The 14,774-nt window shown below is 55.9% G+C and overlaps 1 protein-coding gene across 1 annotated transcript; it reads right to left on the bottom strand.

Moving 5' to 3' along the window:
• Window positions 1-1,822: 1,822 nt before the first annotated feature.
• PHYSODRAFT_261265 (necrosis inducing-like protein NPP1 type) lies at window positions 1,823-2,566 on the bottom strand (the record flags this gene model as incomplete). The annotated part of the gene is made up of 1 exon (XM_009528816.1): window positions 1,823-2,566. The coding sequence occupies one exon, from the start codon at window positions 2,564-2,566 to the stop codon at window positions 1,823-1,825; it is 744 nt and encodes a 247-aa protein (XP_009527111.1).
• Window positions 2,567-14,774: the final 12,208 nt, after the last annotated feature.

The following is a 14,774-nucleotide window of genomic DNA, read 5'->3' as shown; positions in this document are numbered from 1 at the left end:
ACAGTCTAATGCAGTGGATGAGCAATCCGTGGCGTATGGCAAAGGATCGGTGTGATGGTAAACTAGATGCGTTCTAGATCAAGGTAGTACCCGAGGGCGGTTACACGTTACTTGATGGTGCTACCGAGCGCGAGGACTCCAATCAGATATGCCAGGGCAAAATGTGGTGTGCTGCAGAGGCAGACAATGCCAATGTGTTCCGAGTTGGCGATAAACTTTGGTTTATGAGCACGGATTGGATGGAGTGAGAAACAGTCGCATTCTATACTCGACTCACCGAGTGTGAATTGATGAGCGACTAGGTGCAAAGAACATCTAGACGGCTGCGGTCGTGTGCGATGGCCGAGGCTATTGTTCATAGTTGTGAGCGGTTGGCACAAGTTTGGTTGGCAGATGCGTCGGACAACTTGGACGTCACGTTACCTCCGAATGAATACGGTCGATGTGTCGTGCTTGCGGATGCAAATACCTTGTGAATTGGGGGTAGCTGTGGTGCGATCAGAGCGACAAGGTGAATGGTGTTGCTTCGAGTTTCCGGCTCGAGTTGTCCGAAACGGAGGAAGCCAGCTGCGGGCTGATGGTGTTGAATGGACGCTGTTGGGTTGGCTGCGTGCTAGCGACCAGCGGTTTGATGGTGATATCGGCTGCGTGCTGGTATGTTTGGTGTGTTTGATGAAATCCTAGCTGAGGCTACGGTGGTAAGTTTTTTATTTTTGTCCTGGAGCGTGTGCGCTTGGGATGGCGAGTACTTTGGCAAATGTGGTTTGACCAAGTACGTGTTGTGCATCCTAAGTTAAGTGGGAGTACGAGAAATCGAGTGTGATTTCGAGGATAGCTTAGTCTGCAGCAGCTGTGTGTTGGCTGTGACAGAGTAATGAAGTGGTGGTTGAGGACCATGGCTACTCGAAGGGACCCGAGGGTTTCTGAGAATGACTCCTGCATGCGTGCAGTTGTTGTGATTGGCTGAGGCCAATGTAGTCAGGAAGAGTCCACGGGGTTTTACTGCTTGCGGAGCTTTCCCCTGCAACAACACTTGAAGTAATAAACACATCCCAATTTGACCCACACCAAGCAAGTCGCTCCTGTTTTATGATCAATCTACTTGTAGCTGTGTTACTGAAGCTCTCCTGCTCCTCGATGCGGTCGACGGGCAGGATTCCAATGTGCTCCATGGGACTGAGAGTCTCGTAAGAGCGTCCCAAACCGCCTCTTTCGCCGAATCGTAAACCAAAGCTGAGCGCAAACTTTTCGAGGCAATGCCCGTGTCTCCGTGCATTAACGTGAGGAGTCTCCTTGCGGCCGATCCTTTCCTCACGGTGGTGTGTTTGACTTTGAACACCAGAGTAGCTGCCGGACTTGCGTGATTCTGCTTCAGCTTGCCAACAATTATCACTGCTGCTTGGCTCAGACCGCTGCTAGCTTCTACACTTTTAGATGTTGCCTTAGGTCTGCACCGCCATGGCATTCGAAGCCGCGACTTAGAATAGTCGTGCGTTGCTGGCCTGCTCCGGGCAATTTCATTGATGAAAGAGACGCTCTCATCTGTAAGTGGAAGCGGGAAGGGCGCGAAGACTCGCATGCGATACCCACGCGTATTCGACAGATCGGGGTCCTCAAAACGTTGCGTACCATCTTGGGAAGGTCTTGAAGGTAGTTAAAGCTGAGCATACCAAATGTCATACATGTGTACCACACCAATTTACCCTATAATAGCATCGGGTGCCGGAAGTGAGGGCGAGGTCTGTAAAAACAACCTAACAAACTCTTGTTGTATAAATTTCAGGTGTGGATTTTAGACGTGAAGTTACCGTAGTACATGTATCTAGAACGGATAGGCACTGTTCAGCTTCTCCTGGAAGACGCCGTCCTTCATGGGCATCTTCAGCAGCGCCACGTTAAACGGCGTGTGGTCCCAGTCCGTGTTACTGAGCGAATCGCGAGTCGGTGCCGGCAGCTGGTCCCAAGTGATGACGTCCTGGAACTCGCCGATTTCCTCCGTGTACTCGACGGCCGTGCAGCGCACGTCGCGGTTGAAGTAGTACGCGACCTTGAGGTTGTTTCCGTCCAGGTACTTCCTGTTGCGAGGCACCTCCTTCGCCCAGCCCACAGCAGCCGACAGAGACGTCCCCAGAATAGTCGAGTTCGTGGACGACACGCTGTCCAGCCACACGATGGCGTACTCCCAACCATTGCGGTGGCCGAAGGGAAGGAGCGGAGCACGACCCATCGGGAAGTACCAGGCGTACATGATGGCGAATTTGCCCTTGACCCACGACGAACGCGCGTAGACCTGCGAGCCCAGAGGGGAGCCCTTACACTCGGCATTGTCCGTGGGGCTGCTCCACTCGAGGCCGCCGCTGATGTCTCCGTTCTTCTGGACGGCAGGGTACGGGTGGCACCCCTCCTTGATTTTCAGGTGGGGCTTGTACTTGAGCATGGTCTTGTGAAGGTCCGTGACGGGCGCAGGCTGCGCGAATGGGTGCACCTCGTCGTAAGGGATCACGTTGCCGGCTTGGGCAGCGGCGAAAGACGCCACGACAGCGATGAGGACGGCGCGGAAGTTCATGGCCCGATGGTTTAGAGCCGAGTTCGAAGTGGCGAACCGTGCACCAGGGGGGAGATTGAAGAATGAGACAAGTGGTGGGGAGCTATCGGGGAGAACCATAGCAGAGCGTCCGATTAAGGATCCGATTCGGGACGCTTAACCATCATCGCGCCTTGGGCGCAGACAGGAAGATGATCATCCTTTTGGCTGGGGAATGTACGGTTCGGTCACCTGGTATTGCTGTACCCACCTGAATTTCAGGTGCGCTGCTGGCCCACCACTGAAGGATTTTCAGGCTGAAAATGCTTCAGTGGTGGCCAGCAGCGCAATACATCTGTACATGAATCTCCAGTAATCTCGATGTGCGTAGGTACATGTACCGTACATGTACAGTATACAGTAGCATCATGCTACGATACCTAGCATGTCACAATTTTTTTTATTAAAATTGTGTCTCCAGGACCCGGTTGCTTACCGGTACATTTTTAAATGTACCAATTTTAAAAAATATTATTATGGTGGCGGCGTTGGTGTTGCCACAGCTACTGGTCTGTGTCAGCACTGTCAACATCAATATCTGTGCGCCATCCTGCCCTTGACCCTACCGATTGGGTTGCAAAGTTGTACTTCAGAAAAGTACTCCCCAAGTTGCACACGACACCCTTCTTGTACAATACCTAAGTAAGCTGGCGCCTCCTGTCTGTGCTTGACATTTTATACGCACTTGACTCCTACGAAGTGAACGCCACTTGGTCTTCCTCGTCTACTGTACACACTAGCCGAGCGCCGCCGCTACGCGGCGGTGGTTTTAGTTTTGGTCCAAGTTGTGTGGCTTCCCCGCCTCCCGGGCAAAAGCTGCATACAATAACCAAGTCTAAAATTTCAACCGTGGTGAGACTCGAACTCACACATGCACTCAGCGGTTCAACCACTGGGCTGATTAGAGCTTAAATAATTGGCGTTCGATTTAACGTGTGTATGTAGTACTCTGGAAGTCTCAATCACACATAACTAAACCCTTTAAATATTTAAACTTAACACGCTATATATTTTTAAGCAAAACCAAGTACCCAGCATGCAACCTTATACTCACGTACACCTACTTGCTCAAGCCTAAGCTAAAAATCGCTGAAATGCAAACGATACGACGGTTAGTGTGAATGTGTGCACACGCATCATACACACACGTATTCTTAGCATTCACAAAAAGAAACTTATAACCAAAACGAAGTGTCAAATATGCACGTCATACACACTACAATGCACTTGCCCAGTGCTGACTCACTACTCGTTGTAATGCAAAAGATATAGCAATTAATCAAAATCTATCCACACACATACCTCACACACTTACTGACTTACTCAATGAGTAGTGATACATGAGTAGGTTGTGAGGCTCGAACTGTAATGTGCCTACCTTGGCTCACTACTTTAGCTTACACGTGTGTGCGTGTATGTGAGGAAGCGTAGCTTACTTTAAATTAGAGTTAATTATACTCGGGCCTCCGAGTATAGATTAATCTAAATAAGCGATCCAAATAATGTTTTTGGGTTAAAATGAGAACTGCTATTTTGTTTTATGTTTCTGACTTCCTCTAAACGTAATATTCTAAGATAGAAATCTGTCAACGGCTGGTTGGCAGAATTCCAATGCTATGCATGTCGCTCATTGGCTAAGAGATGCTGCTCTCAGCCAATAGGAATCCTAAGTCTCTATGGACCACCCGTCGTGGTGATCGTAAATGTATGTAGCCTTTGGTGTGTCTACACCAAAGTCGAGAAAGTCTTTCGAACCTCTAACAGACGTCGTGTCTGTTAGATTTACAAGTGACTGTAGTCACTTGTGCGTGTAACCCTGTTACACCATCCCCCCGTCAAGGTTAGACGCGCCGAGTCACGGCACGTCAATCAGGAAATTGACCATTCGTCAATTCTTCACGTTGGGAGAAAGAAACTCGAGCTCATTCCGCAATGAGCTCGCCGCAGAAGAAGACCGCCGCTGAAGCAGAGGGGAACACCTCCGCCGCGATAGAGACTCTCTCTATCCCCGAGTACCTCGAGCGCCACAAAGCAAAGCGTGACGCGCTTGCTGACAAGGCTGCGGCGGGGACAACTCAACCGGAGATTGTCCTCGAAGGTTCCTCTGTAGTCAACGACGCCGTTGACTACGGGAGTGACGACGAAGAGATGGAAGAGGGCGAGGCCTCTTCCGACAAGCGCAAGGAGTCTATCGACAGTGATAGTCTCGACCCGCATGCCGGGTCGAGACGCCCTCGTGAAGGAGACGATTCGGACGCTTCAAGCTCGAAGCATTCGCGCGGCAAGAGCGAAACTCCGCTCTCCGCTGCTGGGGCCTTAAGCTCCCCGAGTGAGGTGGCGTCTTCAAGTTCTCCGCGCGCTGCTCAGGCAGCGCGCGATCCGTGGATGCCGTCTGCGTCAGAGATCGCAGACCGTGTGGGCAACACCATGCCTCCAAATGAAATTCCGCTGTACGTATGCAGCGGGATCCACGAAGATGCTGTGGCGGAGGAGCAGCACTTTGATCCGTTAACGAATCAAAGGCGCGACTACTACATCGGGCTCTTCCACGAGCTCCGGTACTTCTCCAGCAAGAAGACCTCTTCTCGCAGCAAAGTGCCTGAGTGGCAGGCACTTTGTCAAAGTTGGAATGCTTTTGTTGAGAACTTCAACAAGAAGCCGGCTGCTTACCGTGAGCGGGTTAAGCACGCCCGTGAACGCTTCGAGACATTCTCGACGCGCGGGAGGTTGGAGCAGCTCCACAGATCTTCTGTGGACGCTGGTATTCCATGCGCTGTGCCCGAAGGCCAACAGTGCACGTTGTGTCTTCCGGGTGCGGCGCGCTTGAGCGACCGCGACCTAAACGGGTACACGACGATTCGTGTACCTGAGAGTCTCAAGGATCTCCGTGCCAAGTTCTTGGCACGTGAGGAACGCGACGATCGTGGGGCCTCGGGCGCTGTAGGTGACCACAGCGCTCGCACTACCTTCGCGTCGGCAGTGCGTGGTGAGCTTCGTACGCCCTCACCATTTCCGGAACGTCCTGCAGCAGGACGTCCCGCGACTCCCATGTATCTTGGTGGGGCGGAAACCCTCTCCAACGAATACGATAACAAACCGGCTGCCGGTTCGTTTTCGGGATACTATGGTTCACAATACACTCACAATACGCTCAACAATCCAGCGTGTTGAGCCGCGGGCGTCGCGGATCGGAGGCGGCGGTGGTGGGAACACGCTCCGGGTATCGTCAACCTGGGGTTGACCTTGGCCCGACGCTCGAGGAGCGGGTCGCTGCTGTGGTGCAGCTTCAGAGCCGTGAGTTCGCCGCTCTGAAGCAGAGGATGGCGACCTGATAGCTCAAGTTGCTCAGGCCTCGCAGACCGCGTCGGACATCTCTGTCGACGTGGGAGGTCGCGTCGTGCGCTTGGCCCAGCGCGTTCACGCGCTGGGGCAGAGGTTCGCTCCCGCTGGGGCTTCCGCTTCGGGCCAGCCGAGCTAGGTAGCTCGTACTGCAGGTATGGCTTCAGCCGTCCGACGTAGAACGTTGGATGGAGGCGCATGCTAGATGGAATATCTAGCGTGTAGGCGTTGCCATGCCGTGCCAACACAGTGAACGGCCCGATGAAGCGCGGAGCGAGCTTGCTCGCCCCGAAGTCGGAAACGGCATGTTTAGGCAGGTTTTGAGTTGCTAACAAAACCAATGAACCCTTCTTGAATTCATTAGTGTTGCCCCTACCAACATTGTCTGCGTTCAGCTTCAGTCGGTCGACAGAAGCTGCAATAGCGTCTTGGACAAACCGAATGACGGCTTGTCTGCGCTGCACGAAGTTGATTGCGTCCGAGCTGAACTCGTTCAGCTCGTTTCTAGCAGTAGGCCCGGCCTCTGCGTTCGTCTTCGCGGTGTCTGTGCCCTGCACAGACCCGTTCTTCTTCTTCTTCTTGCTCTTGTCGGCGTCTGTGCCCTGCACAGACGCGTGCTTCTTCTTCTTCTTGCGCGTAGTCGCGGCTGACACTGTGCAAGTGTCAGCGGCATTCTGCGGCTGCTGCGTTGCAGTCGTAGATCCTCCCCCATTTAAGGAAGGAGCCACCATCTCGAGTAGACTCGGGAGGCGTGGGTGCCTGATGGCATTCACGTAGAACGGTGTATGCCCGGTCGAGGCATGCACTGAGTTGTTGATGGCGAACTCCGCCATCGGCAGACACTCGCTCCAGTGTTGGAACGAGTGAGCGTAGCTCTTAAGCACGACTACGAGCACGCGGTTCACGCGCTCGGTCTGCCCGTCCGTCTGCGGATGGTCCGCAGTCGACATCGAAAGTTGACTCCCAAGAAGTGTAAACACTTCTTGCCAAAGGTGTGCAGTGAAGCGCGGGTCCCGATCCGACACAATGTCGTTCGGCATACCATGGTGTTTGAACACCATGTCAACGAACAGACGCGCCGTCTGCTTCGCAGTCACTTCAGCGGGAACAGCAGCAAGATGTACCATCTTGCTGAAGCGGTCAACAAAGACCACAACGCCCGTGTTCCCCTGGCTGTCCGGGGAAAGACCGAACACGGAGTCCAAAGACATGGACTGCCAACACTCTCGTGGAGTTGGCAGTGACTGCAAGGGAGCCTGCGCGAAAGGCGCAGGCTTCACACGTTGACAAACCTCGCAAGCACGGACGTACTTGCGCACCCATTTATACTAATGGGCCCAGTAGAAGTCTCGCGTGAGAAGAAGGTATGTCTTCTCACGGCCCGGATGCCCCGCAGTCGGTGCATCGTGATACTCGTACATGATCCTGAGTCGCAGGTCATGGTCATTGGGCACGACAACGCGGTCCGCGTTGTCGTCGACTGCACGGTAGAGTAATAACCCGTCGTGCACCCGGTAACGGTGTGCACGAGCACGAAGATGCTTCGGCAGCTTCTGACGAGCTTTGTCAGAAGGTGCTGAGCCGTAGGCCAGCAAGAGCTTCGCGTCCGCGTCGTGCGCGAACGCGACCTTCACGTCGTCCATCAGTGACGACGTTGGGGTGCTCGATCGCATGGCGTCAATGACATTGACGTCGGCATCAGTCGTGACGTAGTCAGGTCGACGCGAGAGCGCGTCGGCCACCACATTGAGTCTTCCGGGTTTGTACTCAACCCGGAAGTTATACTCTGCGAAGAATGAGAGCCATCTCGCCATCCGTTGCGAAATGTGCGGCGACTTCACAGCCGTCCGCAACGACGCGTGGTCCGTATAGACCACGAACGGTTTGCTTCCGAGTAGGTACACTCGGAACTTCGCGAGTGCGTACTTCATGGCAAGGAGCTCCTTGTCATGTACCGGGTAGTTGCGCTCAGCTGGCTTCAGCTGACGCAATTGGTAGTAGACGACACGATCACGACCCTCGTGATCGGGCTGCATCAACGCACATCCGATTGCGAAGTCGGATGCGTCACACACAACGTGGAATGGGCGATCTTGGTCGGCCACCGCCAAGATTGGCGCCTCAGTCAAGCCCCGCTTGACTGCATCGAAGGCCTGCTGACACTCAGCAGCCCAAACCCACTCGGCGTCCTTCTTCAGGAGCTGTGACCGCGGGCGTATCATGCCCGCGTAGTCCTTCACGTACTTGCACAAGTACGTGGCCACGCCAAGGAACTGCCGCAGTTCCTTGACGTTCGACGGCGTCGGCCACTCATTGATCACTCTGACCTTCTCAGGGTCAGGGCGGACACCGTTCTTCCCAACGAGACACCCGAGCATGGGTATCTCGCTCGTCCCGAAGATGCACTTCTTCAGGTTCGCATAGAGCTTGTGCTTGCGCATGAGCGCAAGCAGCTTCCGGAGATGCACCTTGTGCATTCATCCCGTCCGCAGCCCGGCTGTGGACGAACACATCGTCGAAGTAGCTCGGTGCGAAGTCGCGCACCGAGCGCAACAAGTGCGTCACGCACCTGTTGAAGGTCGCAGGGGCGTTCTTCAGACCCTGCGGCATCACTAGCCACTCCCAGAGCATGCCGCTCGGCGTGCTCACAGCCGTGAGAGGGATATCGCTCTCACGCATGAGGATCTGATAGAATCCATCGCGCAGATCAAGAGTACTGTAGATAGTGCTCCTGGCCATCGAATCGATGATGACATCTTTTCGCGGTATCGGTGTCTGCGCCGGTATCGTCGCATCGTCCAGCTTGTTGTACGCATGAACGATGCGCCAACCGCCCTGTGGCTTCTTGACACAGAACGTCGGAGCACTGTGCGGGGATTTCGATTCCCGCACTTGTCCAGCTTTGCGACGACTTTCGAAGAAGTCGTCGATCGCTTTGACCTGTTCTCGCGGCAGTGGCCACTGCCGCGTGACACAGTACTTCGTGCCCGGCACGAGATCAATCTCGTGCTGGATTCCCTTGTCCTGCGGAAGCTCCGCAGGAATCTCCTCCGGAAGCACGTCCGCGTACTTCCGTAAGATCTCGTAGTAGGGATTCGTCTTCAACGAGTCCCAGCTCTGCTCTTCAAAGCGCTCCTTCTTCGTCTTCGCACTGAGAGTGTCCTCGCTCTCAGTGGTGGTCTCCATGAAGAACTGCCTCAGTTCTTCATTCTCGCTCTTCGTTCTCTCGGCGTCCGAGAGAATGCATATTTGCTCGATGCGTCCATCGTGCAAGTCACGCGCGAAGCGCTTCCAGCTCATGACTGGAAGTGAAGTCAGCTCCGACGCTTGCGTCGGAGGGTTAGCGAGAGTCATCTCCCTGTACCGGAACCCGGCACAGGTACGCGTCAAGACGTTCAACGTCTCGACGTCCGGCTTCTCAGCCTCCGTCTGCCCGGCAGACATTCCTTGTAGCGTCTCGGCCCCAGGCCGAGACTTGCGGAGCGACCTTCGCATGCACCGTCTTCTTGTTTTCCGGAGCCCGGCTCCGCTTGGTTCTTGACCTCATCCAGGCCCAGCCGTGGACGGGTGTTCTTCTTTAGTACCGGCGGCGGGTTCATCCCGCGGGCGAGCGACTTCAAGCCCGGCTTGGTCACCCGGCGCTTCGTCGTGCAGCCCGGCTGCACGACAGCATGCAAGTTTTTCCGGTGCGGAACGTTTGCAACCGTCCCCACCGCCTGCAGCGTCGGCTCCCGGAGCCGACACGCCATCTTTACCTCGACGCCTGTTATTGGCGGAGCCCTCCATTACGGAGGGTGTGTCGGCTCCCCGAGCCGACGAATCAAATTCACCCAAGCCATCGACTCCCGGAGTCGACGGCGTTTCGTCACCTTGGCTCTTATGATTGGCCAAAACTAATCCAATCAAATTCGCGTCAGCCTCCTCGGCTGAGGCGTGTGACTCGCCTGCGTCATCCGTGCCCCTTGAAGCCGGAGACTTTTCCTGATTCGCTGAAAAGCGGGTGTCGACCTCCGAGGTCAACACATTTCCTTCATTAGCTGTTGGCGGCAACACCGACGCTAGCTGCTCTTGCGCGCGTGCTCGCGCGCGCCCAGGGCGCTCCGGGACAGCGGCATTAGGCGCTGTCTCGAGTGGGGAGTCGCGCGCACCTGTCGGTGCGTGCGTAGCGGCAACAGGGCCATCGCTCACTGTTCCGCTGTCGCGACCGAAGCGCACGAGAGTGCGCTTCTCCCAATCGATGACCGGATCATGCCGTGCAAGCCACGGCATGCCCAATACAATGTCAAAGTTATCGTCCAGATCCAGGACGATAAAGGTCTCGACAAACTCTTGATCTTCATACGTGAAGCGCACGCGTACCATGCGCTTCTCGGTCTTCACGACGGCACCCGTTGCCAGTCGTACTTCCAATATACTTCGAGGTATCTTTAAATCGTCGAAGTCAAGGCTTGATAGACTTCGCAGTCGAACAAAGTTCTTCGACGCGCCAGAATCTACCAAAGCACGGAGAGAGCCGCTTGCTCTCATCGAGTTCACATTCAGGATGACAAGGCCGGGCTTGTCATCTTGGTTCTTGCAGTGAGGATGAACCTCACTGGGGACTGCAGTCCTCAGTGTCGCGTGTCCAAGGTCGACACGCGGAACTGCATTACCAGTAGGGCGCCCCGCGCCTACTGGCGTCCAGCGTTTTTGTTTGGTTGCGACGGTGCCCGGCACCGCCGCGATAGCCACCCTGCTGGTGCACGGGGGCCGTGCACTCCCGAGCAAAGTGACCGATTCTACCGCATCGGTAGCATCGCACATTGTTTCCTTGCGACTGCTGGGGTCCAGCAGTTGCAGCACTCGAGAGGTCCATGGGTTCTTGGCCTCCCGTCCTCACTACCGGGCGTGGCTGTGGCCTCGGCACATGTGGATGCAGCTTAGCCTGCCGCAGGCTAAACTCCTCCTGCATTGCAAGAGTAATTGCAGCCTCGAGAGTATTCGGGTACTCACGGAAGAGATAGGTCTTCACAGGCCCATCTCTCAGCCCCTTCATGAACGTGACGACCTTGGTCGCCTCGTCGATCGGATTGGTCACGATATTCGAGACCAAGTACCGTGCTCTCTGAGCGTAAGCATGGACATCATGCTTGCCCTGCTGCAGGTCGAGGAACTCCGCCCTGGACCGGAACTCGTTTTGCGGGGGCTCAAACGCTTGTCTGAGCTCCTCCTTGAAACCCTCGTACGTGCTAAAGCACGTAGGATCCGAGAGTCGGCGTCCATACGCCCAACTTCTTGCACGTCCGCCAACATATGACATGGCGAACGCGACCTTCGACAACGGGTCGACGATGCGTCGAGCCGCAATGGCAGTGTCGAGTTCGACAAGCCAACGGAGGAGAGGCTCGCCCTCTCTTCCAACGTAATTGCTCACGCTGAGCTTCAGCGATTGCGCGCGTGGTGTCGTCCCCGACGACACCGTGGTAGACGAAGCAGCATCTCGCTGCTCCCTCATGATGAATCCCAGAGCAACACCATGTTGCTCTGTCGGCGTTAGCGTACGCAGCATCGTAGCTACAGCCGCCTCACCAATGACTGTTGACAGTCGTTGGAGAGCTTCCCACTCTGGGTCCGACAGGTGGGGACAGTCAGCGTGGGCAACGTGAGTTGCAGGCGTAGTGGAGCTTTCCATGGACACCTCCGTATCCATGGGAAGGTTCTCAGCTCCGCGTTCGTGCGCTGACGTACGAACTCAGGTAGTCCGTCGTTGGACGGACTACAAAGAACGCGCGCAAGAGCAGCAAGCGTCGGCGTTGCCGCCAACAGCTAATGAAGGAAATGTGTTGACCTCGGAGGTCGACACCCGCTTTTCAGCGAATCAGGAAAAGTCTCCGGCTTCAAGGGGCACGGATGACGCAGGCGAGTCACACGCCTCAGCCGAGGAGGCTGACGCGAATTTGATTGGATTAGTTTTGGCCAATCATAAGAGCCAAGGTGACGAAACGCCGTCGACTCCGGGAGTCGATGGCTTGGGTGAATTTGATTCGTCGGCTCGGGGAGCCGACACACCCTCCGTAATGGAGGGCTCCGCCAATAACAGGCGTCGAGGTAAAGATGGCGTGTCGGCTCCGGGAGCCGACGCTGCAGGCGGTGGGGACGGTTGCAAACGTTCCGCACCGGAAAAACTTGCATGCTGTCGTGCAGCCGGGCTGCACGACGAAGCGCCGGGTGACCAAGCCGGGCTTGAAGTCGCTCGCCCGCGGGATGAACCCGCCGCCGGTACTAAAGAAGAACACCCGTCCACGGCTGGGCCTGGATGAGGTCAAGAACCAAGCGGAGCCGGGCTCCGGAAAACAAGAAGACGGTGCATGCGAAGGTCGCTCCGCAAGTCTCGGCCTGGGGTCGAGACGCTACAAGGAATGTCTGCCGGGCAGACGGAGGCTGAGAAGCCGGACGTCGAGACGTTGAACGTCTTGACGCGTACCTGTGCCGGGTTCCGGTACAGGGAGATGACTCTCGCTAACCCTCCGACGCAAGCGTCGGAGCTGACTTCACTTCCAGTCATGAGCTGGAAGCGCTTCGCGCGTGACTTGCACGATGGACGCATCGAGCAAATATGCATTCTCTCGGACGCCGAGAGAACGAAGAGCGAGAATGAAGAACTGAGGCAGTTCTTCATGGAGACCACCACTGTGAGCGAGGACACTCTCAGTGCGAAGACGAAGAAGGAGCGCTTTGAAGAGCAGAGCTGGGACTCGTTGAAGACGAATCCCTACTACGAGATCTTACGGAAGTACGCGGACGTGCTTCCGGAAGAGATTCCTGCGGAGCTTCCGCAGGACAAGGGAATCCAGCACGAGATTGATCTCGTGCCGGGCACGAAGTACTGTGTCACGCGGCAGTGGCCACTGCCGCGAGAACAGGTCAAAGCGATCGACGACTTCTTCGAAAGTCGTCGCAAAGCTGGACAAGTGCGGGAATCGAAATCCCCGCACAGTGCTCCGACGTTCTGTGTCAAGAAGCCACAGGGCGGTTGGCGCATCGTTCATGCGTACAACAAGCTGGACGATGCGACGATACCGGCGCAGACACCGATACCGCGAAAAGATGTCATCATCGATTCGATGGCCAGGAGCACTATCTACAGTACTCTTGATCTGCGCGATGGATTCTATCAGATCCTCATGCGTGAGAGCGATATCCCTCTCACGGCTGTGAGCACGCCGAGCGGCATGCTCTGGGAGTGGCTAGTGATGCCGCAGGGTCTGAAGAACGCCCCTGCGACCTTCAACAGGTGCGTGACGCACTTGTTGCGCTCGGTGCGCGACTTCGCACCGAGCTACTTCGACGATGTGTTCGTCCACAGCCGGGCTGCGGACGGGATGAATGCACAAGGTGCATCTCCGGAAGCTGCTTGCGCTCATGCGCAAGCACAAGCTCTATGCGAACCTGAAGAAGTGCATCTTCGGGACGAGCGAGATACCCATGCTCGGGTGTCTCGTTGGGAAGAACGGTGTCCGCCCTGACCCTGAGAAGGTCAGAGTGATCAATGAGTGGCCGACGCCGTCGAACGTCAAGGAACTGCGGCAGTTCCTTGGCGTGGCCACGTACTTGTGCAAGTACGTGAAGGACTACGCGGGCATGATACGCCCGCGGTCACAGCTCCTGAAGAAGGACGCCGAGTGGGTTTGGGCTGCTGAGTGTCAGCAGGCCTTCGATGCAGTCAAGCGGGGCTTGACTGAGGCGCCAATCTTGGCGGTGGCCGACCAAGATCGCCCATTCCACGTTGTGTGTGACGCATCCGACTTCGCAATCGGATGTGCGTTGATGCAGCCCGATCACGAGGGTCGTGATCGTGTCGTCTACTACCAATTGCGTCAGCTGAAGCCAGCTGAGCGCAACTACCCGGTACATGACAAGGAGCTCCTTGCCATGAAGTACGCACTCGCGAAGTTCCGAGTGTACCTACTCGGAAGCAAACCGTTCGTGGTCTATACGGACCACGCGTCGTTGCGGACGGCTGTGAAGTCGCCGCACATTTCGCAACGGATGGCGAGATGGCTCTCATTCTTCGCAGAGTATAACTTCCGGGTTGAGTACAAACCCGGAAGACTCAATGTGGTGGCCGACGCGCTCTCGCGTCGACCTGACTACGTCACGACTGATGCCGACGTCAATGTCATTGACGCCATGCGATCGAGCACCCCAACGTCGTCACTGATGGACGACGTGAAGGTCGCGTTCGCGCACGACGCGGACGCGAAGCTCTTGCTGGCCTACGGCTCAGCACCTTCTGACAAAGCTCGTCAGAAGCTGCCGAAGCATCTTCGTGCTCGTGCACACCGTTACCGGGTGCACGACGGGTTATTACTCTACCGTGCAGTCGACGACAACGCGGACCGCGTTGTCGTGCCCAATGACCATGACCTGCGACTCAGGATCATGTACGAGTATCACGATGCACCGACTGCGGGGCATCCGGGCCGTGAGAAGACATACCTTCTTCTCACGCGAGACTTCTACTGGGCCCATTAGTATAAATGGGTGCGCAAGTACGTCCGTGCTTGCGAGGTTTGTCAACGTGTGAAGCCTGCGCCTTTCGCGCAGGCTCCCTTGCAGTCACTGCCAACTCCACGAGAGTGTTGGCAGTCCATGTCTTTGGACTCCGTGTTCGGTCTTTCCCCGGACAGCCAGGGGAACACGGGCGTTGTGGTCTTTGTTGACCGCTTCAGCAAGATGGTACATCTTGCTGCTGTTCCCGCTGAAGTGACTGCGAAGCAGACGGCGCGTCTGTTCGTTGACATGGTGTTCAAACACCATGGTATGCCGAACGACATTGTGTCGGATCGGGACCCGCGCTTCACTGCACACC

Source organism: Phytophthora sojae (assembly GCF_000149755.1).
Source record: "Phytophthora sojae unplaced genomic scaffold PHYSOscaffold_4, whole genome shotgun sequence".
Taxonomy (NCBI): Eukaryota; Oomycota; class Peronosporomycetes; order Peronosporales; family Peronosporaceae; genus Phytophthora; species Phytophthora sojae.
Note: the sequence above shows the minus strand (reverse complement) of the source record. Positions and strands in the feature narration are given on the sequence as shown.